Source organism: Hyperolius riggenbachi, chromosome 5 (genome assembly GCF_040937935.1).
Source record: "Hyperolius riggenbachi isolate aHypRig1 chromosome 5, aHypRig1.pri, whole genome shotgun sequence".
Taxonomy (NCBI): Eukaryota; Metazoa; Chordata; class Amphibia; order Anura; family Hyperoliidae; genus Hyperolius; species Hyperolius riggenbachi.
Window position 1 is genome coordinate 404,980,926 of NC_090650.1, and position 27,825 is coordinate 405,008,750.

Genomic DNA, 27,825 nt, shown 5'->3' on the forward strand with positions numbered 1-27,825 from the left:
TCTTGCAGAGCCTGCCCACTGGAATTACTAGACTGTGCAGAATGTTTGCAGGGGTGTTGTGGGGTTGTCATCTGAAACCTTAGAGGAAATCAGACTCCCACACTGACTCCCTAAACTGCTAGATCCATGGAAGGCTTGCATGGTAGGTGAGTTAATGACAAACAGATGCAAGCGGACACAAGCATGATAGTGTGTCCAGGCCCTAAAAAAAGCATGGTGTTGATTATCTCTAATCAAAACTGATAAAGTTGAATTCAAATGGGGATGAGATGTAACTGACAATTTGCTACTTATTCTGGCATAGGTATAGATTGGGAATTGTTATCTGCTGATTTTTGATACTATTCTTCTTGTATACAACCACTGTCTGTGACCTTTGCGCTTTTTTTTAACCTTTCAAAGGTTAAACTAAACTTCTATTTGGTGAAAAAAAAAACAACATTGTTAAAATTAAAACATTACACATTTTATTTTAATGGCAATGCAGGCTGAAATGAAACTGCTCCATGGAAACATAACTGTGAAAGTTCCAAAACAAGATAAAAATAAAAGATTGCAGCTGCTTAGTAATGATGTCATAGATTTGCAGATTCATCAGGGTTCTTCTCCACACCACTACTGGTAGAATAATGAGCGCTGAAATCTGAGATCCCCATTAGGAAAACTGGGGTCATTGTTAGCACAATATATTTATAGTATTCGTAAATTGTGGAGCACTCCTCAATGCGAAGAAAGGTGATGTGCCACGGTAAACCCAGCTGCACTCCAGGTCATTCAACAGTGATATCCACGATAACCGGCACCATCAAAAAGTATATGCTCTTTTATTTTTGCAGAAAATGCATTACAGCAATCCAAGCAACGTTTCAGGGCAGCCGCCCCTTTATCAAGCTATGCTGTCAATGTACAAACATACAATGAATTCACTTCTCAATTTATACGCCAGTATAGGCAGCCTAGAGCCAATTACACAACACTATTAGGTCATCTGACCCGTCTCTAAGGTCCCACCTCATGCGGACCTGATAGAGAACTTCAGGGCTAAGGCTGCTATTGGAGGATTCAAACCTCCAACCCACCCCCGCCCCATACCTCTCCAACGGCTGCGAGCACCGGCTCCTCCCCTGGTGCTGGGTCCTCTCTGCAGCCACTCCCAGCAGGCCGCCACAACGGCGGACCTGATGGGGAACTTTGGCCGCATGACGCACAGGAGCGGGGCTAAGCCCCGCCCCTTGCGTCTCCCCAGCAACCACAGACGCCGGCGGCGGGATACGCCGCAAGCGCTGTGAGATGTAAACAAAGGAGGTGTCAGCAGTCGCAGCCAATGGAAGGAGACCTCTCCACGCAGCACTACGCATGGCAGCCGTATAGCATAAATCACAGAGTACACACATAAGTACATGGACGACCTCTAGAAGGAGATCAACCAGGTAGAGGTTCAAGGTAGCATCCATAATTCATTTCTATTCATTCATAATGTGAAACTGTCGTGGCATTGAGAGACTGATGTCCAACTACAACACAACCACCAAATAGCATGACACATGGGCACCCAATCAAAACGATAGGTATACATAAATCACGCTATGTCATATTAAAGCTACAAATTACAGTAGCCCCAAAAAAAGGGAATTAAAAAACCTCTTAAAAGCTGGACAGAATGGAACATGTGGGCCGAGTAAATAAAACAATCAAATAAATGGCAACAGATCTAACTCTCTATTTAGGCCCCGCGGTTCCATTGTGTCCAGCTTTTTAATCCAAAAAGCCTCTCTGTACAGTAATTTTTTTAATCTGTCCCCTCCTCTCCTAAGAGGCCCAACTTGTTCAATAATCATAAATCTTAATTGACTCACATGATGTCTAGCCTGCTGAAAATGATAGGCAACCGCCTGGTCAGTCAAAGATTCCCTAATCGCATGTTTATGGGATGACAAACGTTTTTTAATCTTCTGAGTGGTCTGTCCTATGTACAGTAAACCGCACGGACACTTTAATGCATACACAACATAGCTAGAATCACACGTGAAACAATCCCGTATTTTAAATTTAGTACCTTTATGGGGGTGTTGAATTTGATCCCCCCTAATGACTGAATTGCAGTGTACGCAATTCATGCATGGATATGTCCCTCTGCGACTGGATTTTGACTGATCCTGCGGGCTGGAGTCTGCTCTTACCAACTGGTCACGTAAATTGGGGGCCCTTTTATAAGAGATAAGTGGAGGGTTTTTAAATTGTAAAATATCAGGAAAGCTGTCAGAAAGTAAATACCAGTGTTTTTTAATAATTTTAGCTATATCATCACTTCTTGTGTTATATCTTGTTACAAATGGTATTCTCTCCTTGACATCTCTCCGTTGGACACCAACTCTAGCACCACCTTCCATAACCCTAGATCTCGCCCCTTGAACTATGTCTTTAGGGTATCCTCTCTGAATGAATTTGTCTTGCATCTCCTCTATCCTCTGTGTCTTTACCCCATCATCATCCACTATTCTATGGACTCTCTGAAATTGTCCCACTGGGACGGATCTCCTAGTAGCCCACGGATGGAAACTCCCAAAATGCAACAGGGAGTTCACATCCGTGGGCTTGATATAGAGATCCGTGACCAGTTTCCGATCCCTGCACATAACAAGTGTATCCAAGTAACTAATCTGTTCTGTAGAACTATGGGTCGTGAGTCTAATTTCAGGACACCTCTGCATCAGTTGCTCCACAAACTCAAGTAGGGTCGAATGCGGCCCCGCCCACACGCAAAAAACATCATCAATATAACGAAACCATTGTACTGCATGCTTTTGAAACAATTGGTTAGAATAAACAAACATATCTTCATACACTCCCATGTAGATGTTTGCGTAGGACGGGGCCACATTCAACCCCATAGCTGTGCCCCTCATCTGCATATAAAACTGTTCTTCAAACCTAAAATAATTACATTTAAGCACTATCTCAAGTAAAGTGCAGATGAACCGTATCTGTTGTACAGATAAATCAGATGCCGTTTCTAGCATATATTGCACTGCTTCCAAACCCCCCTCATGGGGTATGGACGTGTATAAGCTTTCAACGTCCATAGTAACTAATAACCATCCATCTTCTAGTGGGGGCATATTTCTAAGAATATTCAAAAACATCTGTGTGTCCTTGAGATATGACTTCAAAGAAGCCACATATGGTCGAAGTACTTGATCTAAATATTTAGCTAGTGGGGCCAAAACAGAGTCCATTCCAGCGACTATTGGTCTACCCGGGGGATTGTCCAAGCTTTTGTGTATTGAGGAGTGCTCCACAATTTACGAATACTAGGATATTGCTCCTGCACAATTTGTGTGTGCACCCTTGCTACTTATTCCAGTATGGAGGAAACAGACATTGACTCGCCTACGTTCTCCTACACTCCTGAGGAGACCTCCAGGATAATGGCACAGGTGTCAACAGAGGTATCATTCTTGAATGTGGCCGATGACAAGAATATTCGGAAACAAATTATAAAAGTCGCTAAGATGTACACTACCCTGGAACTTCATGCCAAGACTTTGGCCGAATATCACACAGTAAAACGAATACCTCGAGGGATGCGTTCTAATGTAGCACCGATAATGTTTCCTACAGATAAACCCTTTTGCCATCGGTGGAGCCTAATATGGAACAAGGCATCATTTGACGCCATGACACTTACCATAGAAAAAATACAGGAGGAATTACCAAGGTTGACAGTACAACGCATCAATCTGAAGGATAGACCTAAAGCATTGATTTCATTGGATGACTATGAGCAATTTTCGTCTGAACTTGTGACTATTATAGATGCACATCAGAAACAGATTGAAACAATTAAAAGGGATAAGTTTCAACGTGACGAACACGACTATAACCTTGGTTATGTATACTCCTGGCAACGACCGGCCGGGAGACCTAGACCTATCCGTAGACCCAGACCAGGTGATCCTGAGGGTAAAAGACCGCAAGGCGGTGAAATGCCAGACTCCACTGAAGCACTCAGTAGCTCCTCACAGGAGGGTTTTTCAGATGTATCAACAAACCAGGACGGACGCGGAGGGGTGGCCGGCAGAGGAGAGGGAGGAGGCGGCATCAGAGACCGACTGCGGTCTCGCCAACCCAGACAACAAAAGAAGTAATTGTAGTCAACATATCCTCTGTGACACTGACCCCGTCTCAACTATCTGCCCTCAACTATGGCCTGTCCTTTTCACCTACCAACTTCCCAGATCCATTGGAGATAGATATTGAACTGCAACGGTTCTTTAGAGCCATAAAATTGAAATATTTCTTTTCAATTCCGAGACCCTATGAGAATACGCGGACTCAAACTACTGAAACAGATGTCCTTAGCCTACGGGATACAGCGTTACGGACTAAAAGTAAATTCCAACCAGGTTCATGTCAGATACTCGATATATATATCAAAAAAGTACAGGAGGAAGTGGACCTTCTGATAAAGAAATCTAACCATGTGGGTTTACAAGTCCGCTCTAATATTAACAAAGCAGAGAGAATGGCTATTAAGGAGCTGATGAATAACGTGGCTATTACAATCAAGCCCGCTGACAAAGGCGGGGCCATAGTTGTTATGGATACTAATCAATATCGAAAGGAAGTGTTACGACAATTGGCTGATGTGACAACGTATAAATTGATACCATGTGATCCCATAAAGGACATTCAGGAGAAAGTTGGTGAAGTTGTATCTACAGCCAGGTCCCAGGGCATTATTGATGAGAAGCTGGCAGAATTTTTAATACAGCCCTTTCCTGTAACTCCAGTAATATATATCTGTCCGAAGATACACAAAAGCTTGGACAATCCCCCGGGTAGACCAATAGTCGCTGGAATGGACTCTGTTTTGGCCCCACTAGCTAAATATTTAGATCAAGTACTTCGACCATATGTGGCTTCTTTGAAGTCATATCTCAAGGATACACAGATGTTTTTGAATATTCTTAGAAATATGCCCCCACTAGAAGATGGATGGTTATTAGTTACTATGGACGTTGAAAGCTTATACACGTCCATACCCCATGAGGGGGGTTTGGAAGCAGTGCAATATATGCTAGAAACGTCATCTGATTTATCTGTACAACAGATACGGTTCATCTGCACTTTACTTGAGATAGTGCTTAAATGTAATTATTTTAGGTTTGAAGAACAGTTTTATATGCAGATGAGGGGCACAGCTATGGGGTCGAATGTGGCCCCGTCCTACGCAAACATCTACATGGGAGTGTATGAAGATATGTTTGTTTATTCTAACCAATTGTTTCAAAAGCATGCAGTACAATGGTTTCGTTATATTGATGATGTTTTTTGCGTGTGGGCGGGGCCGCATTCGACCCTACTTGAGTTTGTGGAACAACTGATGCAGAGGTGTCCTGAAATTAGACTCACGACCCATAGTTCTACAGAACAGATTAGTTACTTGGATACACTTGTTATGTGCAGGGATCGGAAACTGGTCACGGATCTCTATATCAAGCCCACGGATGTGAACTCCCTGTTGCATTTTGGGAGTTTCCATCCGTGGGCTACTAGGAGATCCGTCCCAGTGGGACAATTTCAGAGAGTCCATAGAATAGTGGATGATGATGGGGTAAAGACACAGAGGATAGAGGAGATGCAAGACAAATTCATTCAGAGAGGATACCCTAAAGACATAGTTCAAGGGGCGAGATCTAGGGTTATGGAAGGTGGTGCTAGAGTTGGTGTCCAACGGAGAGATGTCAAGGAGAGAATACCATTTGTAACAAGATATAACACAAGAAGTGATGATATAGCTAAAATTATTAAAAAACACTGGTATTTACTTTCTGACAGCTTTCCTGATATTTTACAATTTAAAAACCCTCCACTTATCTCTTATAAAAGGGCCCCCAATTTACGTGACCAGTTGGTAAGAGCAGACTCCAGCCCGCAGGATCAGTCAAAATCCAGTCGCAGAGGGACATATCCATGCATGAATTGCGTACACTGCAATTCAGTCATTAGGGGGGATCAAATTCAACACCCCCATAAAGGTACTAAATTTAAAATACGGGATTGTTTCACGTGTGATTCTAGCTATGTTGTGTATGCATTAAAGTGTCCGTGCGGTTTACTGTACATAGGACAGACCACTCAGAAGATTAAAAAACGTTTGTCATCCCATAAACATGCGATTAGGGAATCTTTGACTGACCAGGCGGTTGCTTATCATTTTCAGCAGGCTAGACATCATGTGAGTCAATTAAGATTTATGATTATTGAACAAGTTGGGCCTCTTAGGAGAGGAGGGGACAGATTAAAAAAATTACTGTACAGAGAGGCTTTTTGGATTAAAAAGCTGGACACAATGGAACCGCGGGGCCTAAATAGAGAGTTAGATCTGCTGCCATTTATTTGATTGTTTTATTTACTCGGCCCACATGTTCCATTCTGTCCAGCTTTTAAGAGGTTTTTTAATTCCCTTTTTTTGGGGCTACTGTAATTTGTAGCTTTAATATGACATAGCGTGATTTATGTATACCTATCGTTTTGATTGGGTGCCCATGTGTCATGCTATTTGGTGGTTGTGTTGTAGTTGGACATCAGTCTCTCAATGCCACGACAGTTTCACATTATTATGAATGAATAGAAATGAATTATGGATGCTACCTTGAACCTCTACCTGGTTGATCTCCTTCTAGAGGTCGTCCATGTACTTATGTGTGTACTCTGTGATTTATGCTATACGGCTGCCATGCGTAGTGCTGCGTGGAGAGGTCTCCTTCCATTGGCTGCGACTGCTGACACCTCCTTTGTTTACATCTCACAGCGCTTGCGGCGTATCCCGCCGCCGGCGTCTGTGGTTGCTGGGGAGACGCAAGGGGCGGGGCTTAGCCCCGCTCCTGTGCGTCATGCGGCCAAAGTTCCCCATCAGGTCCGCCGTTGTGGCGGCCTGCTGGGAGTGGCTGCAGAGAGGACCCAGCACCAGGGGAGGAGCCGGTGCTCGCAGCCGTTGGAGAGGTATGGGGCGGGGGTGGGTTGGAGGTTTGAATCCTCCAATAGCAGCCTTAGCCCTGAAGTTCTCTATCAGGTCCGCATGAGGTGGGACCTTAGAGACGGGTCAGATGACCTAATAGTGTTGTGTAATTGGCTCTAGGCTGCCTATACTGGCGTATAAATTGAGAAGTGAATTCATTGTATGTTTGTACATTGACAGCATAGCTTGATAAAGGGGCGGCTGCCCTGAAACGTTGCTTGGATTGCTGTAATGCATTTTCTGCAAAAATAAAAGAGCATATACTTATTGATGGTGCCGGTTATCGTGGATATCACAATATATTTATAAGAATATTATTTATTTATCATTGTTTATTTACATCTGCCAGGCAAGTGCAGTCTCAGTAACTAATAGATCTCACGTTAGTCATTTGTAATGCTAACTCTATATAATTGTCTCAGATTCATGAGATGAGTTCCATACAAGAGACGGATTCTTTCCCATTCTCCCCAGTGTCTACTCTACGATGTGCTTAGCCTCTGTGTTTAGCAGTAACACTAAACATAGTCTTACGGACAGTTGTGATGGAAGATATTTATGATCATAGATCAGAAGATACTGTGCCGAGGTTACAGTGTGTTGAATTGAGGTCACAGTATGCTCTGCTGAGGTCAAATAATGCTGTACTGGGGTCATAGTATTCTGTACTGAGGTCCCCAGATGCTGATGTTAGGTCGTGGGATACTGTGGTGAGACCAAAGTGCCTTCTAAAATAAATTATGGAAACCAGCTTCTTAAGTAAGTATTCTAAAGTGAAAACATACAAAATTGAACATATATTGCAGAAGACGGATGATTGGAGCGCAGGTTGCTATTCATCTCCCTCATCTCAAAGCAGGTGACTTTGGTACAGTCGAGATACTGTTGAAAAGGAGACAACCAGTGTATCACTGAAGCATCTGGATATAGGAAATTAGTGGAGCAGGTCCCAAAAAGAAAAGGAAAACAGCACATGAAAAGCACCTTTCTCCTGTATGGTTGGTTTAAGTGCAGTAATTAGCAGTAAGTGGGATTAGGCTACATGTCTTCAAGTGCAAGACTAAAAAGGTAGCTAGGCTGAAACACTTCCAGGGTGGAGCTGTCTGGACTGATTGCGGTAAGGCGTTCCAGAGAATAGGTGCAATATGACAGGAGGCTCTGGTTTTAAAGGTTTTAAGGTGTCATATAGCAATGAAGACTCCTTGACTCCCTAACCTATAAAAAGTTTGGCCACCACAACACCTGCTCTGGAGAGGGAGTGACTATTACAGAAAAGAAGGGAAGTTCTCCACAGCTCTTGTAAACCCCCCTAATGAGTTTGGGGTCCTGGGTAATTGATCAGTTTGACCTTATATAAGCACTTGCTCTCAGGGGTGTAACTACAGGGGAGCAGCCCCTGCAACCACAGAGGGGCCAAGAGTTGTAAGGGGGGGCCCAACTACTACTGTAATCCCTCTGACAGAAGGGTCCATCCTTCAAATCGAGTGTTTTTGTGACTACACCAGGGATGAGCAGAAACTACGCCAGTGCGAATTTACGCATCGTAGTTCGTAGGTGAAGTTTCAAACCTACGCATACGAATTCACGCGTAGCGAAGTACCGCTACACATAGCTTACACCCACTATGCGTAGTTAACATGTGTATTGCGTAGTGAACTACGAATGCGTTACTTGCGTCTAATTTTCCGCGTGCGATTGCATGCTTACAAATGTACGCATTGGAAAGAGGAATGTACGCATAGAAAAGTTCCCGGTCCAAGCATATAAAGAGGAATTCATGCGTAAACGTTTCTGCATACGGGCATAAGCATCCGCATACACTGCGCTTCGCACTACGCGTAATTGCGTATTTTAACGTGTAGTGTATGAAATACATATGAAGCGAATATTTGATTTCGAAGCCGTAGTTTGGCGAAGCGTAATTGCGTAAAACTACGAGTGGTTCCAGCGTAGCGAAGTTGGCTGACTATGACCATCCCTGGACTACACTTGTTATAAGTGTTTTATATTATGATGTTTTATGACCCTTGAAAGATGGACCCTCTGGCTTTGAGGGTCACCAGGGATAAGCAAGAAAAAGTGTACGAACATTGAGGGCAGGGGCAGTAAAAGATTTGCAGGTGGCCCCTATAATTTTTAGTTAAGCACCCCCCACCCCACCCCTTTACCTCTTATTCAGTACAGCCCCACAGACAATATTATTATTTTTATTTAGTATTTTTTATAGCACCAACATCTTCTGCAGCGCTGTACAGAGTATACTGTGGCACCACTAAATGTCACTCAGAGGGGCTCACAATCTAATCCCTTTCATAGTCATATGTCTATGTATGTATCGTGTAGTGTATGTATTGTAGTCTAGGGCCAATTTAGTCAGAAGCCAATTAACTTATCTATATGTTTTTTTTGTGATATGGAATGAAACTAGACTGCCTGGAGAAGACCCACACAGACACTGGGAGAACATACAAACTCTGTGCAGATAGTGCCCTGGCTGGGATTACAACCTGGGGACCCAGCGCTGCAAGGCAAGAGAGCTAACCACTACGTTCCTTGCTCCATATATTAATAAATAGTAGCAATAATAATAGTAATAATACTCTTGACTACATCACAAATGGTATTTCAAACGGTGGTAGTAAATTGAGCTCCTGGAGATTCGATTACCCACTCGCTGTTTTCTTTTAAACCAACTGCATGCAGCGGCCTTTGGCTATAGACAGACACCAGGTATTGTTCTTGCTGCAATGGGCTTGAAGGAGAAGAATCATTTTCAACCAAAGCATAACAAAGAGAGCTTTCAATAGTGGTGGGATTTACTGACAGGCGGCATCTGGAAATGACCAATTTCATGTTCTTAAGCATAGCTTTATGCCTGAAAGACACCACTAATGATACATGAGTGCAATCAATGCACCGAGAACATTAAGAATTCCGGCAATATTGTAAAAGTCATGTTTAATTTCGGCCACACTGCAAGACTCTGCGGGGAATTTACCGAACGGTTTCCTTAATACCTGCTTAAATATCACATAAAATGCTAGGAGCCATGCAACGGTGGAGAGGCTCTTTTACTGGGAAGTCTTTTCTTTTTGTTTTTTTTCTCTTTTGTCTCAGTCCACCTCTTTAGCAGTTCAAACGAAGGACAATGCTGAACTATGCCTGTGTGTGTTCTGATATTATGGATTAAGGAATGCAGGGCAGCTGTAACAGCCCACTGAACTTATCTAATATTCTTAAGCAACAAATTGAAAGGTCAGAGGTGCCCGAAGAATAAAATAAGCAATATGTTTAGTTACCAAAAACACCAATGAGCAACGATGCCATTATCGTCATAGCTTTTGCACTGAGGGCCATGAAATGTGTTGTTATAGAGCTAAAACAGAAAGAGTCGTTAGTGGGTCTCAGCATATCTATCTGGCAGTAAAGCCTCATACTCAGACAGGAGGGACGTTAGCTGCATCTGAGCCCAGAATCTACTATTATTTATTATTGATTTATATGGTGACAGAAACTTTCTTGCATGCATGTTCCTAGAATGTGTACATTAACCATATGATGTTATTTAACCACTTCATTACCAGCATTATCTGGCCACTTAAAAACCAGAGACTGCTGGTACCAAAATGTGGCTTACCAACATCTCGCTGCACGAAATCGCTGCTGCTGACGCCGCTCACCCCTTGCTAAAGCCAACTCGCTCAGCCATCGCTATGACAACAGAGCTCTGTGAGCCAGAAAGGAGCCAATAAGATTGGCTCACAGTGATTATGGGGTCAGGAGCCAATTAAATCAGCTCCTAATCGGGTCATGGAGCTCTGCTGTCATACCGACAGCAGGACGAGTGGTCTGCAGCGGTGGGAGAATGGTGCCATTTGTGGTAACAGCAGAAGAGTGCAGCGGGCTAATTGAAATCTACGCCCTGGCAGGCATAACAGGTCCAAAACAGGGCATAGATTTCAATAGGCGCAGTCCAGAAGCGGTTAAAGTGAACAAGAAGTAAAAATAAACTTATTGGATAATTAATTTGATGTGTACAGTGGGATGCAAACGTTTGGGCAACCTTGTTAATAGTTATGATTTTCCTGTATAATCCCCCTCGCTTTGGACATCCTTTAAGCAATGTGGGTCAGTGTTCATCAGCACAGCATTCCCAAATTGTCAGTATTGCTGAGAATGGGCACCCAAGCTAATAAAAAAAAAACTGCCTCATACCTAAAGTCGGGCAATGAATTAGTGCATATTTCTTTTTCATATAACATAATGACAGATCATTTATCTCAAGAACACAGAGACTAAATTAAGGGAAAAAAATGGCCACTGAAGAATTTGCCTGTGTGGAAGGAGGCAATACCTTCAACATTTGCTAATTGTTCAGCTGCAGAAGCAGTCTTCATGTAACTTCTAGTTTGTCAGGGATTTGTCAGGAGTGTCACATCACTTCTCTGCTGATAGTAGTTATACACTCTTAAGGTTATGCTTGTACATAAATAACTTAGCATAGCATTTAAGCCCCCATCCGGGCAAGAAGAGCTTCGAGAGACCCCTAATCTATTGCAATACAGTTTAATTGATATAAAACAGCTGCATAACTTTGTTAACAGATTATTCATCTGGTCAACTGATCACAGTTCCTCCTGATCTTCGTTCACATGATGCTACCATCTAAGAGGTGGCACAGTGACTGTGTGTGCAGTCAGCAGGCAAATTATGCATCTGCTTCAAGCTGGCAATGGGTGCATCTACATCTCATAGGCTTTATTGTCATCAATGGTGGGGGGTTTATTTGATGTATAGCAAGATAGCCTATTAGTTGTCCCAGGCCATGAGTATAACTGGAGAAGTCATAAATTACACTCAGCCCTTCCTGTGTCACTAAGCTTCTCCCATTGGTGAACTGTGTGAGAAATAAACATGAAGCATGAGTCATGTGACATGAGTCACATATGTGGGAAGCATTGTTGCCGATTATCCATAGACACTAGTCATATTTCTTGTTTCAGTTGTAAACCTGCTCTGCAAAATGGCAGTCAGAAGCAGGAAAATCATGTCAGTGGAATCAACTGTCATTCTCCCATACACAGAGGATGTCACATAGCTACAGACTTCCTGTTCCTTCCCGGGATGAATAGATGACTAAAAAAGATCTACAGACCACAAACCAGAAAATATAAAGGCAAATCCTCATATCTGTTCATGCATTGAACGTATCAAAGTTATTCCTGACACACATCTTCAATAAAATGGAGCTCTTATCAATAATGAATGTATACTGCTGTTCGAAGCTCTCAAAGGGGTTGATTCACTATCTTATGATAAAACTGCTGTGTGCTGACAGTGCACTGCAATTTTACCGGTACTTATGTCACTAGTGTAGAGTGCTTGTGCAATCAGCGCAACCCACTGTACATGGGCAATGCTCGCATTGCTATGGTAACACACATTGGGCTTGATTCACAAAGCCATGCTAACTGTCAGCACGCTCTTGAAAAGCCCATTATCATACCAAACTCAGTTTAGGCATGATAAAATAAACTCGCGCATTAAGTTTTGCACGTAAACTTTTACGCGTGCAAAGTTTAACGCGCGCAACGCCATGAAACCCTATGCGACGTTTCGCGCGCAAAGTCCGGTGCTCGCGAAACTTCGCATAGGGTTTCATGGAGTTTCATAGGGTTTCATGGAGTTTTTCCCTCAAAGCGGTGCTAACCTACTTAGTGCACTGCTTATCACGCCCAAAAGTCTTTAGGCGTGCTAACTAGGTTAGCACCGCTTTGTGAATCAAGCCCATTATGGTACTTGTGTAATGTCTGTTACCATAGCAATGCAAATGGTATGCATGTACAGCTGATGGTGCAATACAAGGTATACTAGTGGTACAATTACTGGTACCATTGCGGTGTTTGGGAATTTAGCCATGGGATAGTGAATCAACCCTATTGTGTCTAAGGTGAGCACATCCATTGCATGGAGATTCCAGCTGGATGACCCTAAAACTCTGCAATCAACAATGGCCTCAATTCACTAAGCTTATCTCCTGTCTTTAATAATGTTTCTAGAGTTGTTACCATGGTGATGATGCATGTAGTATTCAGGAAACATTTTACCTCAGGCAAACCTAAAGTTAACTCTTCTGTCTTTAAGTTAACTCTTCAATCCTTAACCACTTCCCGACCGCCTAACGCACAGGGGCGGCCGGGAAGTGGAGCCCTGAAGGACCGGCTCACCCACAGAGGCGGCGGTCCTTCTAAGGGCATGGGCGGAGCGATTGCGTCATCCGTGACGCGATCCTCCGCCGGCGCCTGTCACCGCTCGCCCGCCGCAACATCCCGCCGGCTATACGGAAGCGCCGGCGGGATGTTAACCCCGCGATCGCCGCATACAAAGTGTATAATACACTTTGTAATGTTTACAAAGTGTATTATACAGGCTGCCTCCTGCCCTGGTGGTCCCAGTGTCCGAGGGACCACCAGGGCAGGCTGCAGCCACCCTAGTCTGCACCCAAGCACACTGATTTCTCCCCCCCTGCCCCAGATCGCCCACAGCACCCATCAGACCCCCCCCTGCCCACCCCCCAGACCCCTGTTTGCACCCAATCACCCCCCTAATCACCCATCAATCACTCCCTGTCACTATCTGTCAACGCTATTTTTTTTTTATCCCCCCCCTGCTCCCTGCCCCCTCCTGATCACCCCCCACCCCTCAGATTCTCCCCAGACCCCCCCCGCAGACCACCCCCCCCTGTTTACTGTATGCATCTATCCCCCTGATCACCTGTCAATCACCTGTCAATCACCTGTCAATCACCTGTCAATCACCTGTCAATCACCCGTCAATCACCCCCTGTCACTGCCACCCATCAATCAGCCCCTAACCTGCCCCTTGCGGGCAATCTGATCACCCCCCCCCACACCAATAGATCGCCCGCAGATCCGACATCAGATCACCTCCCAAATCCATTGTTTACATCTATTCTCTCCTCTAAACACCCACTAATTACCCATCAATCACCCATCAATCACCCCCTATCACCACCTGTCACTTTTACCTATCAGATCAGACCCTAATCTGCCCCTTGCGGGCACCCAATCACCCGCCCACACGCTCAGATTGCCCTCTGACCCCCCCTTATCAATTCACCAGTGCATTAGTTACATCTGTTCTTCCCTGTAATAACCCACTGATCACCTGTCAATCACCTGCCAATCACCTATCACCCATCAATCACCCCCTGTCACTGCCACCCATCAATCAGCCCCTAACCTGCCCCTTGCGGGCAATCTGATCACCCACCCACACCATTAGATCGCCCGCAAACCCGCCGTCAGATTACCTCCCAAATGTATCGTTTACATCTGTTATCTTCTCTAAACACCCACTAATTACCCATCAATCACCCATCAATCACCCCCTATCACCACCTGTCACTGTTACCTATCAGATCAGACCCTAATCTGCCCCTTGCGGGCACCCAATCACCCGCCCACACGCTCAGATTGCCCTCAGACCCCCCCCCCCCCTATCAATTCGCCAGTGCATTAATTACATCTGTCCTTCCCTGTAATAACCCACTGATCACCTGTCAATCACCTGCCAATCACCTATCACCCATCAATCACCCCCTGTCACTGCCACCCAACAATCAGCCCCTAACCTGCCCCTTGCGGGCAAACTGATCACCCACCCACACCAATAGATCGCCCGCAGATCCGACATCAGATCACCACCCAAGCGCAGTGTTTCCATCTATTCTCTCCTCTAAACACCCACTAATTACCAATCAATCACCCATCAATCACCCCCTATCACCACCTGTCACTGTTACCCATCAGATCAGACCCTAATCTGCCCCTTGCGGGCACCCAATCGCCCGCCTACACGCTCAGATTGCCCTCAGACCCCCCCTTATCAATTCGCCAGTGCAATATTTACATCTGTTCTCCCCTGTAATAACCCACTGATTACCTGTCAATCACCTATCAATCACCCATCAATCACCCCCTGTCACTGCCACCCATCAATCACCCCCTGTCACTGCCACCCATCAATCACCCGCTGTCACTGCCACCCATCAATCAGCCCCTAACCTGCCCCTTGCGGGCAAACTGATCACCCACACACACCAATAGATCGCCCGCAGATCCGACATCAGATCACCACCCAAGCGCAGTGTTTCCATCTATTCTCTACCCTAAACACGCACTAATTACCCATCAATCACCCCCTGTCACTGCTACCTATCAGTTTAGACCCCTATCTGCCCCTAGGGCACTCAATCACCTGCCCACACCCTCAGAATGCCCTCAGACCCCAGCCCTGATCACCTCGCCAGTGCATTGCTTGCATCTATTCCCCCCTCTAATCACACCTTGAGACACCCATCAATCACCTCCTGTCACCCCCTAGCACACCTACCCATCAGATCAGGCCCCAATTTGCCCCGTGTGGGCTCCTGATCACTCGGCCAAACCCTCAGATCCCCCTCAGACCCCCTTCCGATCACCTCCCCAGTGCATTGATTGCATCTATTTTCCCCTCTAACCACCCCCTGAGACACCCATCAATCACCTCCTGTCACCCCCCTAGCACTCCTATCCATCAGATCAGGCCCAATACAACCTGTCATCTAAAAGGCCACCCTGCTTATGACCGGTTCCACAAAATTCGCCCCCTCATAGACCACCTGTCATCAAAATTTGCAAAGTGTCATTTTCCGCTAACTTTCGACAAAAAATAAAATCTTCTATGAACTCACCATACTCCTAACGGAATACCTTGGGGTGTCTTCTTTCTAAAATGGGGTCATTTGTGGGGTTCCTATACTGCCCTGGCATTTTAGGGGCCCTAAACCGTGAGGAGTAGTCTTGAAACGAAATTTCTCAAAATGACCTGTGAAATCCTAAAGGTACTCATTGGACTTTGGGCCCTTTAGCGCAGTTAGGGTGCAAAAAAGTGCCACACATGTGGTATCGCCGTACTCAGGAGAAGTAGTATAATGTGTTTTGTGGTGTATTTTTACACATACCCATGCTGAGTGGGAGAAAGATCTCTGTAAATGGACAATTGTGTGTAAAAAAAATTAACAAATTGTCATTTACAGAGATATTTCTCCCACCCAGCATGGGTATGTGTAAAAATACACCCCAAAACACATTATACTACTTCTCCTGAGTACGGCAATACCACATGTGTGGCACTTTTTTGCAGCCTAACTGCGCTAAGGGGTCCAAAGTCCAATGAGCACCTTTAGGCTTTACAGGGGTGCTTACAATTTAGCACCCCCCAAAATGTCAGGACAGTAAACACACCCCACAAATGACCCCATTTTGGAAAGTAGACCCTTCAAGGTATTCAGAGAGGGGCATGGTGAGTCCGTGGCAGATTTCATTTTTTTTTGTCGCAAGTTAGAAGAAATGGAAACTTTTTTTTTTTTTTTCTCTCACAAAGTGTCATTTTCCGCTTACTTGTGACAAAAAATAATATCTTCTATGAACTCACTATGCCTCCCAGTGAATACTTTGGGATGTCTTCTTTCCAAAATGGGGTCATTTGGGGGGTATTTATACTATCCTGGAATTCTAGCCCCTCATGAAACATGACAGGGGGTCAGAAAAGTCAGAGATGCTTGAAAATGGGAAAATTCACTTTTTGCACCATAGTTTGTAAACGCTATAACTTTTACCCAAACCAATAAATATACACTGAATGGGTTTTTTTTTAATCAAAAACATGTTTGTCCACATTTTTCGCGCTGCATGTATACAGAAATTTTACTTTATTTGAAAAATGTCAGCACAGAAAGTTAAAAAAATCATTTTTTTGCCCAAATTCATGTCTTTTTTGATGAATATAATAAAAAGTAAAAATTGCAGGAGCAATCAAATAGCACCAAAAGAAAGCTTTATTAGTGACAAGAAAAGGAGCCAAAATTCATTTAGGTGGTAGGTTGTATGAGCGAGCAATAAACCGTGAAAGCTGCAGTGGTCTGAATGGAAAAAAAGTGGCCGGTCCTTAAGGGGTAGAAAGCCCTAGGTCCTCAAGTGGTTAAAATACCTCCAGAATTCTAAAGTTAAAGACAGGCTGTTAATTAACTGAGTGTGAAAATAACTACATAGGAGGAAACCTAACTACAGAGGAGGTAACTTAAGGAATGAAGATATAAGATAACTCTCTCACTGTGTGGTGGCATGTTTACTCTTGCCTTATTATCTCCAGCATGACCTTAGTGAATTGAGGCCAATGCAAGTATATTAAACTATTGATTGGGACTAAAATTGAAAGAGAACCTGAACGAAAAAAAAAATCAGAAAAGATTAGCTGCATGCTTATTTCAGGTGTATAATTCAGACACTACTGACCAAATATATCAGCAGGATGTCAGGCAACTAGTATTGTTTAAAGTAAAACAATATGGAAGCCTCCATATGCCTCTCACAGCAGGTTCCTTTTAAGAGTTCTTTTTTGTTTGTTTTTTGTTTTGTTTTTTACTTGTATTCAACCATAAAAATAATGCATGTACAGTATAGGTTTAAATCATATTGAGATTACTTGCCTTATTAGGATTTTCAGCTGTGATGACCCAAACACACTGCGCGTTACTGTCATACTGGAATGGAAAGTTGGGTGACATGAAGGAGCCACTGGGTCCCTGCAGGCTGGAACCACAAGTTTTCACTGGAAGAGAGAAACAATTACATGTTCAAGTTGTTTAGTACAAAAAAAGAAAAACAAAAAAGGACTAGTAACACCAATAACAGTGAACCAGTATACGGGGTGGCTCATTTAAAAACTGGCAATGGCTGATTGTCGTGAGTGCCTACAGTAGGCAGGGGTGCTGGCCAACCTATCTTAGCACAAGCCCACTCTCTACCTCCCTGCTGTGCATGTGGGTTTGTGGTCTCTGGCTTTTTTGCAGCATGTGTGAAAACATTAGACAATTAGATTGTGAGCCCCTCTGAGAGACAGTTAACTGACAAGACAATATACTCTGTACTGCGCTGCTGAAGATGTCACCGCTATATAAATAGAGAATAATGACAATAATAATAATAATTACCTAGCTCCAATAAAGCAAGAGACCATACACACACAGCAGGGAGTGAGAGATTACAGGCATGCGGGGTTTGGCTGGCTGGCATCTGCCTCATGCACTCATGGCAATTAGCCGGCCGGTTTTAAATGTACCGCCCTGTAGAATGGATACGCTGGGATTAGAGGAAATGGAATGGCTAAATTAGCACCTTGTTCATTAAAATTTAAACAGTCACTTATAGCTTTCTGCCCCTTGTAGGCTAGCAGCACTACAATACACAAGCATATAAACCAGCATTATGGACCATCTTTCTCTTTAACCTCTTGAGGACCACAGTGTTAAACCCCCCTAAAGGCCAGGCCATTTTTTTTTAAATAGGCCACTGCAGCTTTAAGGCCAAGCTGCAGGGCCGCACAACACAGCACACAAGTGATTCCCCCCTCTTTTCTCCCCACCAACAGAACTCTCTATTGGTGGGATCTGATTGCCCTCCCTAGTGTTTTTTTGTTATATAAATATTTATGCCTTTATTTTGTTAATATTTTTTACTATTTTTTTTTCTCAAACCCCTCCCTCCCCCCAGCTAGCCAATCCAGACAATCAGCTGTCATAGGCTTCTGCCTATGAGAGACGATCACTCTCTAGTGTCCCAGAGGGACAGCGGTATCACACAGCTGTCCCCAATACAGCGCTGCTGCAGATCGCAGCGCTGTACAATGTACAATTTTCTGGGGCTGCCGCTATGGTCATGCCTATCAGCGTTATAAGGTCAGCAAGCAGTTACTACCCATGAACTGAGAATGGTGGTTTGAATGGTTAATAGAATTTTAGTTTTTTGGTGCTGTGACATATGTCACAGCACCATTCTCATTGTCCAGCGTCTCCAGGGGTCCCCACAGTACTCAGTAAAATTTTTCATGGTACGAACATCGGATATAGGCAGGGAGGAATTGGACCCTAGGACCGTCCCTTTCACGCCCATGATCATGCCCACTTATACAATCCCAGGCCACCAATTCATTCTGGAATTAAATACCAGTGTAAAAAAAAGCCCCAGATCTGAACTCACCTACTCTGCATTCCACACACTGTCTTTTCCATCCTTTCAGCTCTTCCGTTCCGCCTAAGTGTCCACTCGTAACCTCATATTTTCACAGCAATGGCACTGACACAGAAGTAGTTACGGGTCAGCGCCATTGCTATGAAAATGCCCAGGCTTACAATTTGACACTGCAGCAAAATGGAAGAGCTGATGGGACAGGAAAGACAGTAAGAGTAATGCGGAGTAGGTGAGTTACGATCTGGGGATTTTTTTTTTTTACACAGGTCACTATCGGGTCTGGAACACTTTAAGGACAGTCCTTTGTGCATTACACTTAAAGAGAAATAGTGACCAAGAATTGAACTTCATCCCAATCAGTGGCTGATACCCCCTTTTACATGAGAAATCTTTTCCTTTTCACAAACGGATCATCGGGGGCTCTGTATGGCTGATATTGTGGTGAAACCCCTCCCACAGGAAACTGTGAGGACCATGGTCCGGGCAGTTTCCTGTCTGTGAACCTCGTTGCATTGTGGGAAATATGCTGTTTACAGCTGTTTCCAACTGTCAAAAAAGCAACCAGCAGCTACTTCCAGTGACATCACCTGCCAGCAGTAAAAATGTCACCATGTGGTAAATGTTAGAAAGTAAATCAGGGAGAGGAAAGCTTTTACAATGGGCAAACACTGACTAAATCATTTATACATCATTATTGTAAAAATCAAGCACTTTTTTTGTTACATTATTTTCACTGGCGTTCCTCTTTAAGTATCCTACCGCAGAGCCTGCCAGTACTGAGTGTAGGAAACCCAATCCTGACAATTTTCCTAGTAAGTGGGAAGCACGTCCCCTCAGCTGGGAGACTCGGAGGAGAAGAAATGCACTGGGGTATCACATAGAGCAGATAGATAACTAGCAGCTGGAGAGCTCGCTGTCAAGCTAATGTATCTCACTGTACAGATACATTAGCCAAACAGTCTGCTGAACATACTATTGGTTTATCTGAACTGTATGTTTGATGGAGAAAAGCCTTAAAGAGACACTGAAATGAAAAAAAAATATGATATTATGATTTGTATGTGTAGTACAGCTAAGAAATAAAACATTAAGATCAGATACGTCAGTCTAATTGTTTCCAGCACAGGAAGAGTTAAGCAACTCCAGTTGTTATCTCTATGCAAAAAAGCCATTAAGCTCTATGACTTTTAAAGTCGTGGAGAGGGCTGTCTTCTGACTTTTATTATCTCAACTGTTATTGAACAAATGTCTTTTTCTCTGCCAGAGGAGAGGTCATTAGTTCACAGACTGCTCTGAAGGAATCATTTTGAATGCTGAGTGTTGTGTAATCTGATAAATCACAAAAAATATTCCCGCAGTAGGGGATAAAACTTAGCATTTAATAATTACATGTAAAAATAATTAGAGTTACTGTCAAGTTAGTTACTTCAAAAAAGTTGATAAAGTAGTTTTAAATACATGTGGAGTAAGACTCACACCTACTTCAACTTCAATATAAGCATTAATAACTATTTACACAGACCCCCCACCATAACTAAACAACCCGACATGCCACTGGCTACTGTCATAGGCCTATATGCTATGTAACTGATATCATGTTTTGATTTTAATGACTTGTAATACACCTTGGCACTATATGCACTTATGCACTGCACTTTTTCCCTTGAAAAAGCTTCCATTAGGAAGTGAAACATTTCGGGTTGTTTAGTTATGCTAAGTTTTATCCCCTACTGAGGGAATATTTTTTGTGATTTATCTGAGAAATCAGGATCTGTGTTTACTGTTGTGTAATCTGCACATATTATAGAATGATGCAATGTTAGAAAAAAAAACACTATATCCCTGAAAATAAAAATATGAGAATATTTTCTTTGCTGCTAATCTTCTAGCAAGTATTCATAGTACACAACCAATTCATTACATCATATTTTTTTTTTTTGCTTCAGTGTCTCTTTAACCAGTTCAACCTATCTGGACGAGCTTCCTCGTCCAGATAGGCACTGCTGCTACCGCCGGCTGGTGCGCGCGATCGGGCGCGCCCCCGCGCGCGCTCCCGCTGCCCGCCGCTAGCCCCCGATCAGTGAATGGGAATATAATTCCCATTCACCGATCTAACTTCCCCGCAGAAATACCGACGCTTTCTCTCCAGAGAGTGCGGTATTTCTGCCCCCAGGAAACTTCTCCCCAGCATTTTAGTTCCTGGATGCAAGATCGTTCACATCCAGGACTTTTTTCACTGTGGCCATCTTGTGGCCAAATAGTAAACTGCACCAACATACATTTTTAATTAAAAAAAAATATTATTTTACATTTAAAATTAGCAGTTTCCCTCCCACATCAAAAATTACCCACATACACTTTTTTTTATTAAAAAATAAAATAAAAAATACAATTAAAAAAGGGTCTGAACTTTTTAAATATGCATGTCAAGAGAATATGTTATTATATTATTTAAAATTATAAGCATATAAATAGTGATGGACACAAATTGAAAAAATGCACCTTTATTTCTAAATGAAATATCGGCACCATAAATTGTGATAGGGACATCGTTTAAGCGGTGTAATAACTGGGACAGATGGGCAAATAAAATACATGCGTTTTAATTACGATAGCGTATATTAATTTCAAACTATAATGGCCAAAAACTGAGAAATAAGGAATTTTTTTCATTTCTTTCTTAATCTTCCTGTTAAAATAGATTTAGAAAAAAATAATTCTTAGCAAAATGTACTACCCAAAGATAGCCTAATTAGTGGCGGAGAAAACAAGATATAGATCAATTCATTGTGATACGCAGCAATAAAGTTATAGGCGAATGAATGAGAGGTGAACGTTGCTCGGATGCATGAGATTTTCGGTCTGCGGTGCTGAACCGGATAATGAGGTGCAGAGTTCTCTGTTTTATTATAAAGCAATATACCAGTATATTTAAGTTTATAAAGTTAATAGTTATCATAGTCAAGGCAGGCAGTTTTAAATGAGGATGATAATAATGTGTTGGCTAATTTTAAAATATTGAAAGAGAAAGCTTTCTGCATTTAGTAATACTTTCTTCAGACTCTTACATCCTGTGCACGTACATTCTAGATAGATACTATATTTTTCTCCTTCTATTTTACTGGTACATCAATTTATTAGCAGTAGGCATGCTCATTCGGATTTCACAGAATGGAAATTTCAGAATTTCTGATCAGAAATCCACATTTCCGAGCTGAACTCAGAAACCGGAAGATGAAACTCGGAAATCAGATTTCTGCAAAAATACTGCATTACTGCAATTCGGTAATTTTATCCCAATTACAGAACTTTCAATCAATGGACCAATCAGAGAATGCAGAAACAACTCGGAAGTATTTGGTCAATCAGAGAATGCAAACAATGACAACAAAAATACTACTCGGAAATCGGAAATCTGAACTCGGAAATCGGATTTCTGTAGAAATACTGCATTACCACAACTTGGTAATTTTAGCCTAATTACAGAACTCTGAAGTATTGGACCAATCAGAGAATGCAGAGTTAACTCTGAAGTATTTGGCAAATCAGAGAATGCATAAAATGACCTAAAAAACCCCACTTCTCAGAAATCTGAACTCAGAAATCGATCGGAAATCAGTGAAATCGGTAATCGGCTTTGGCGGAAATTAGAATTTCTGTGGAATCGGAAATTGACATTTCCGATGATCCCTAATTAGCAGTACAGACAGACAGACAGACAGACAGAGATAGATCGATAGATACCTGTCGATATATAGAAAGATTGAAAAGAGATAAATACAATATATATTGAAACTGGCTCACAGTGATCACAGGGTCAGGAGTCAATGAAATCGGCTACTAACCGGCTCATGGAGCTCTGCTGTCATATCGACAGCAGGGCGAGTGAGCTGCGGTGGAGAGAGAGAAAAATGATCAGTGGTATTGGGAACAGCGAGTGGTGGCGGTGAGTAGTGGTGCTCAGCAGAGCTCGAATATTCGAGTAGCTCGAATATTCGAGCTCTTTTTCAGCTATTCGAGCTCGGTATTCGAGCTCCGAATAGCTGGAGCTATTCGAATGGGCTATCCGAGTACACTCGAATAGCCCATTCACTATTCGAGCTATTCGAGCAAACCGGCGCTATTCGAGCTCGGTACCGAGCTCGAATAGCGTCATAGCCCAGATTGATGTCCTTAGAGCCAATCAGAGGGCTCCCAGGCCCTCTGACGGCAGCCAATCACAGAGGGGGACCCTGGCCAGCCTGTACCCTATAAATAGCGGCCGCCATGTTACGTTTCTCCGTCCTTGCCTGATACTTGTACAGAGAGAGAGTTGCTCCTTTGTGCTTTGGCTTAGCAAGTGCTCTATTGTGGTCATTTACCTAGCGTTTTTGCTCACCTACACCTGCCATATACACCTATATTGTTGTTAGTTAGATAGACATTGTATTTTAGTTAGTAGCTTGTGTGTTACATTAGAGAACTGCAGGCAGCTGCTGCAAGCTTACAGGTTTAGGCCTCAGGGGGGCCTTGCCTCTGTGGGCAGCTGTCCTCTGTTTATTTCTCTCATCTATACCAGTATTTCTGCTGTCCTTTACTAATAGTATTGTAGTTATACTGTACTAGGAGTAGGACACTCACTGACTGTCACTGTTTATAGGCTACTAGCTAGCTCCTGCGTGTGTGCACTCACTCACTGTCTGTGTGTACACACACTCTATTTCCTTCTGATTACTGATTGATTATTGTTAGTTGTACTTACTTACTACTTACTCTTACTGTACCCGTAGGGACACTCACTGTCACTGTTCATATAGGCTACTAGCTCCTGCGTGTGCGCACTCACTGTCTGAGTGTACACACACAACACACACTCTATTTCCTTCTGATCGCTGATTGATTATTGTAATTAGTTAGTTCTACTTACTGTTATTACTTACTCTTACTGTACTAGGAGTCTAGGACACTCAGTCACTGTGTTCATAGGCTACTAGCTCCTGCGTGCGTGCACTCACTGTCTGAGTGTACACACACCCACACTCCATTTCCTTCTGATCGCTGATTGATTATTGTAATTAGTTAGTTCTACTTACTGTTATTACTTACTCTTACTGTACTAGGAGTCTAGGACACTCAGTCACTGTGTTCATAGGCTACTAGCTCCTGCGTGCGTGCACTCACTGTCTGAGTGTACACACACCCACACTCCATTTCCTTCTGATCGCTGATTGATTATTGTAATTAGTTAGTTCTACTTACTGGTGTTACTACTTACTCTTACTGTACTAGGAGTCTAGGACACTCAGTCACTGTGTTCATAGGCTACTAGCTCCTGCGTGCGTGCACTCACTGTCTGAGTGTACACACACCCACACTCCATTTCCTTCTGATCGCTGATTGATTATTGTAATTAGTTAGTTCTACTTACTGTTATTACTTACTCTTACTGTACTAGGAGTCTAGGACACTCAGTCACTGTGTTCATAGGCTACTAGCTCCTGCGTGCGTGCACTCACTGTCTGAGTGTACACACACCCACACTCCATTTCCTTCTGATCGCTGATTGATTATTGTAATTAGTTAGTTCTACTTACTGTTACTACTTACTCTTACTGTACTAGGAGTCTAGGACACTCAGTCACTGTGTTCATAGGCTACTAGCTCCTGCCTGCGTGCACTCACTGTCTGAGTGTACACACACCCACACTCCATTTCCTTCTGATCGCTGATTGATTATTGTAATTAGTTAGTTCTACTTACTGGTGTTACTACTTACTCTTACTGTACTAGGAGTCTAGGACACTCAGTCACTGTGTTCATAGGCTACTAGCTCCTGCCTGCGTGCACTCACTGTCTGAGTGTACACACACCCACACTCCATTTCCTTCTGATCGCTGATTGATTATTGTAATTAGTTAGTTCTACTTACTGTTACTACTTACTCTTACTGTACTAGGAGTCTAGGACACTCAGTCACTGTGTTCATAGGCTACTAGCTCCTGCCTGCGTGCACTCACTGTCTGAGTGTACACACACCCACACTCCATTTCCTTCTGATCGCTGATTGATTATTGTAATTAGTTAGTTCTACTTACTGTTATTACTTACTCTTACTGTACTAGGAGTCTAGGACACTCAGTCACTGTGTTCATAGGCTACTAGCTCCTGCGTGCGTGCACTCACTGTCTGAGTGTACACACACCCACACTCCATTTCCTTCTGATCGCTGATTGATTATTGTAATTAGTTAGTTCTACTTACTGGTGTTACTACTTACTCTTACTGTACTAGGAGTCTAGGACACTCAGTCACTGTGTTCATAGGCTACTAGCTCCTGCCTGCGTGCACTCACTGTCTGAGTGTACACACACCCACACTCCATTTCCTTCTGATCGCTGATTGATTATTGTAATTAGTTAGTTCTACTTACTGTTACTACTTACTCTTACTGTACTAGGAGTCTAGGACACTCAGTCACTGTGTTCATAGGCTACTAGCTCCTGCCTGCGTGCACTCACTGTCTGAGTGTACACACACCCACACTCCATTTCCTTCTGATCGCTGATTGATTATTGTAATTAGTTAGTTCTACTTACTGTTACTACTTACTCTTACTGTACTAGGAGTCTAGGACACTCAGTCACTGTGTTCATAGGCTACTAGCTCCTGCCTGCGTGCACTCACTGTCTGAGTGTACACACACCCACACTCCATTTCCTTCTGATCGCTGATTGATTATTGAAATTAGTTAGTTCTACTTACTGGTGTTACTACTTACTCTTACTGTACTAGGAGTCTAGGACACTCAGTCACTGTGTTCATAGGCTACTAGCTCCTGCCTGCGTGCACTCACTGTCTGAGTGTACACACGCTAAATTTACTTGTGATTACTACTGATTATTGTAACTGCTAGTTGTACTTCCTGACTGTTACTACTTACTTACTGTACTAGGGGACACTCACTCAGTCACCTCACCAACCAACCCACTCCATTAAAGTACCCCACTTTTCATCCGCCCTTTTAAAAAAGTTTTGTCTATACGCCCAAAACATTGAAGATGTCTGGAAGTGGCAGCCAGCGCGGTTTGGGCAAGGGGAAGGGCAGCAAGGGAATCAGGAGGAGAGGGAGCAGCATTGTGGCAAGCGGCGGCCGCGGGCGCGCCACCATGCACAGTTCCGCAGCAGCAGCAGCAGCGTCAGTGGCTAACATTCCTCCCATAGCCACTGGCCGTGGACGCCTTGGGCGCCGCCCAGCAGGAGCATCTGCAACTCACGCTGCAGAGACACAGCAGCATCAGCGTGTAGCACCTGCTCCGATTTTCCTCCAGCCGGGTCGGAAACGTCCCATTGAGGAAAAGGATGCAGACACTGTGGTGCAACTCATGACGGAGGATGAGCAGCCCGCCATCAGCTCTGCATCCGAGGCCTCCACCCTCACCACCACCACCACCACCCCTGTTCGCAGCAGCCGCCCAGCAGGGTCTGGGGAGGAGGCCAGTTCACCGTCAGTCGCCGACCTGTCATTCAGCACTCTTTTGACCCCAGGCATGATGAGTCAATTGTCTGCTGTTGTTGGCGATTTTGAGGAGGAGATGCTGATGGGCACTTTGGGGGATGAGGGATTGGACAGCAAGACTGTGGCGACAGTCAAGCAGCCCATCCATGCATCAGGAGAGGAGTTTGGGGGGTCATCATCCCAGCAGGACATGTTTCAGGAGGGGGAGGATGATGGTGATGACCCGGTGACAGACAGAGACTGGGTGCCACCACCTCCAGGGGATGTCGTCCTCAGCAGCTCGGAGGAGGAGGAGGATGCGCTTGTGGGCCTTGCAAGGAGGCGCATCATTGCAAGCATTGGCAGCGTCCCACAGCCTGCTGGTGTCTCAGGCTCAGCAGCAGCAGCAGCAGCATCAGCCAGTACCACCACCAGCCGCACCCAAGCCCCCCCCCCAACCACCACAGGGAGACAGGCAGCAGCGCTTCCATGCCGTAGGGGGATGTTTCTGTCACCAATCTGGCGCTTTTTCACCATGCCCACTGTGTACAGCAAGTACGCCACTTGCAACCACTGTCAGCGGAAGTTGAGCAGAGGTGCAGACCCCTTAAAGTTCAGCACCAGCTCGCTCATCAACCACCTTGCGGCTAAACATTTCCACCAGCATGAGGAGTTCCAGAGGCTGAAGGCATCTGGTGCTGGCAGTGGCACCACACCCATCACTGCACAGCCTTCAGCAGCAGCAGCAGCAACAGCAGCCACCCGCCCTCCTGCTCCTCCAGCAGCACCAGCAGGAGTGCGGAAACGCACTGCTCCTCCCCCCTCTGCAACTCCTGCCGCCGACACTGAGGCCTGTTCTGGCAGCCAGTCCTCAGTGGCCTCCTCCGCTGTGTCTGCTGATTCCCGTGTCAGCAAAAGGCCACGCCAGAGCCTTTTGAGCGAGTCCTTCCAGGGGGTGGTTAGGGCTCTGCCTCCCAGCAGCCGTCGCGTGCGGCAGCTGAACGGCTTGCTGGCACGGGCCATGTGCTCCCAACTCCTGCCGTACACGCTCGTGCAGGAGGGGAGCGACATGCGGGCGCTGCTTGCTTGCGCAGCCCCAGACTGGCAGCTCCCCAGCAGACACTTCTTCGCCCGCAAGGCCATTCCTGCACTGCACCGCTTTGTGATGGCCAATGTGGAGCGAGGGCTGGAACACGCGGTTGGTGAAAGGGTCCACGTCACCATGGACTCCTGGA

At 44.3% G+C, this 27,825-nt stretch overlaps 1 protein-coding gene across 1 annotated transcript in view; it reads right to left on the reverse strand.

Moving 5' to 3' along the window:
* Positions 1-27,825, reverse strand: part of CSMD3 (CUB and Sushi multiple domains 3) — a 1,539,978-nt gene that overhangs the window by 730,869 nt on the left and 781,284 nt on the right. Inside the window, exon 12 of the mRNA XM_068237930.1 lies at positions 17,577-17,698. Within this exon, the coding sequence (XP_068094031.1) occupies positions 17,577-17,698 (122 nt within the window). The remainder of the gene's footprint in view (positions 1-17,576; positions 17,699-27,825) is intronic.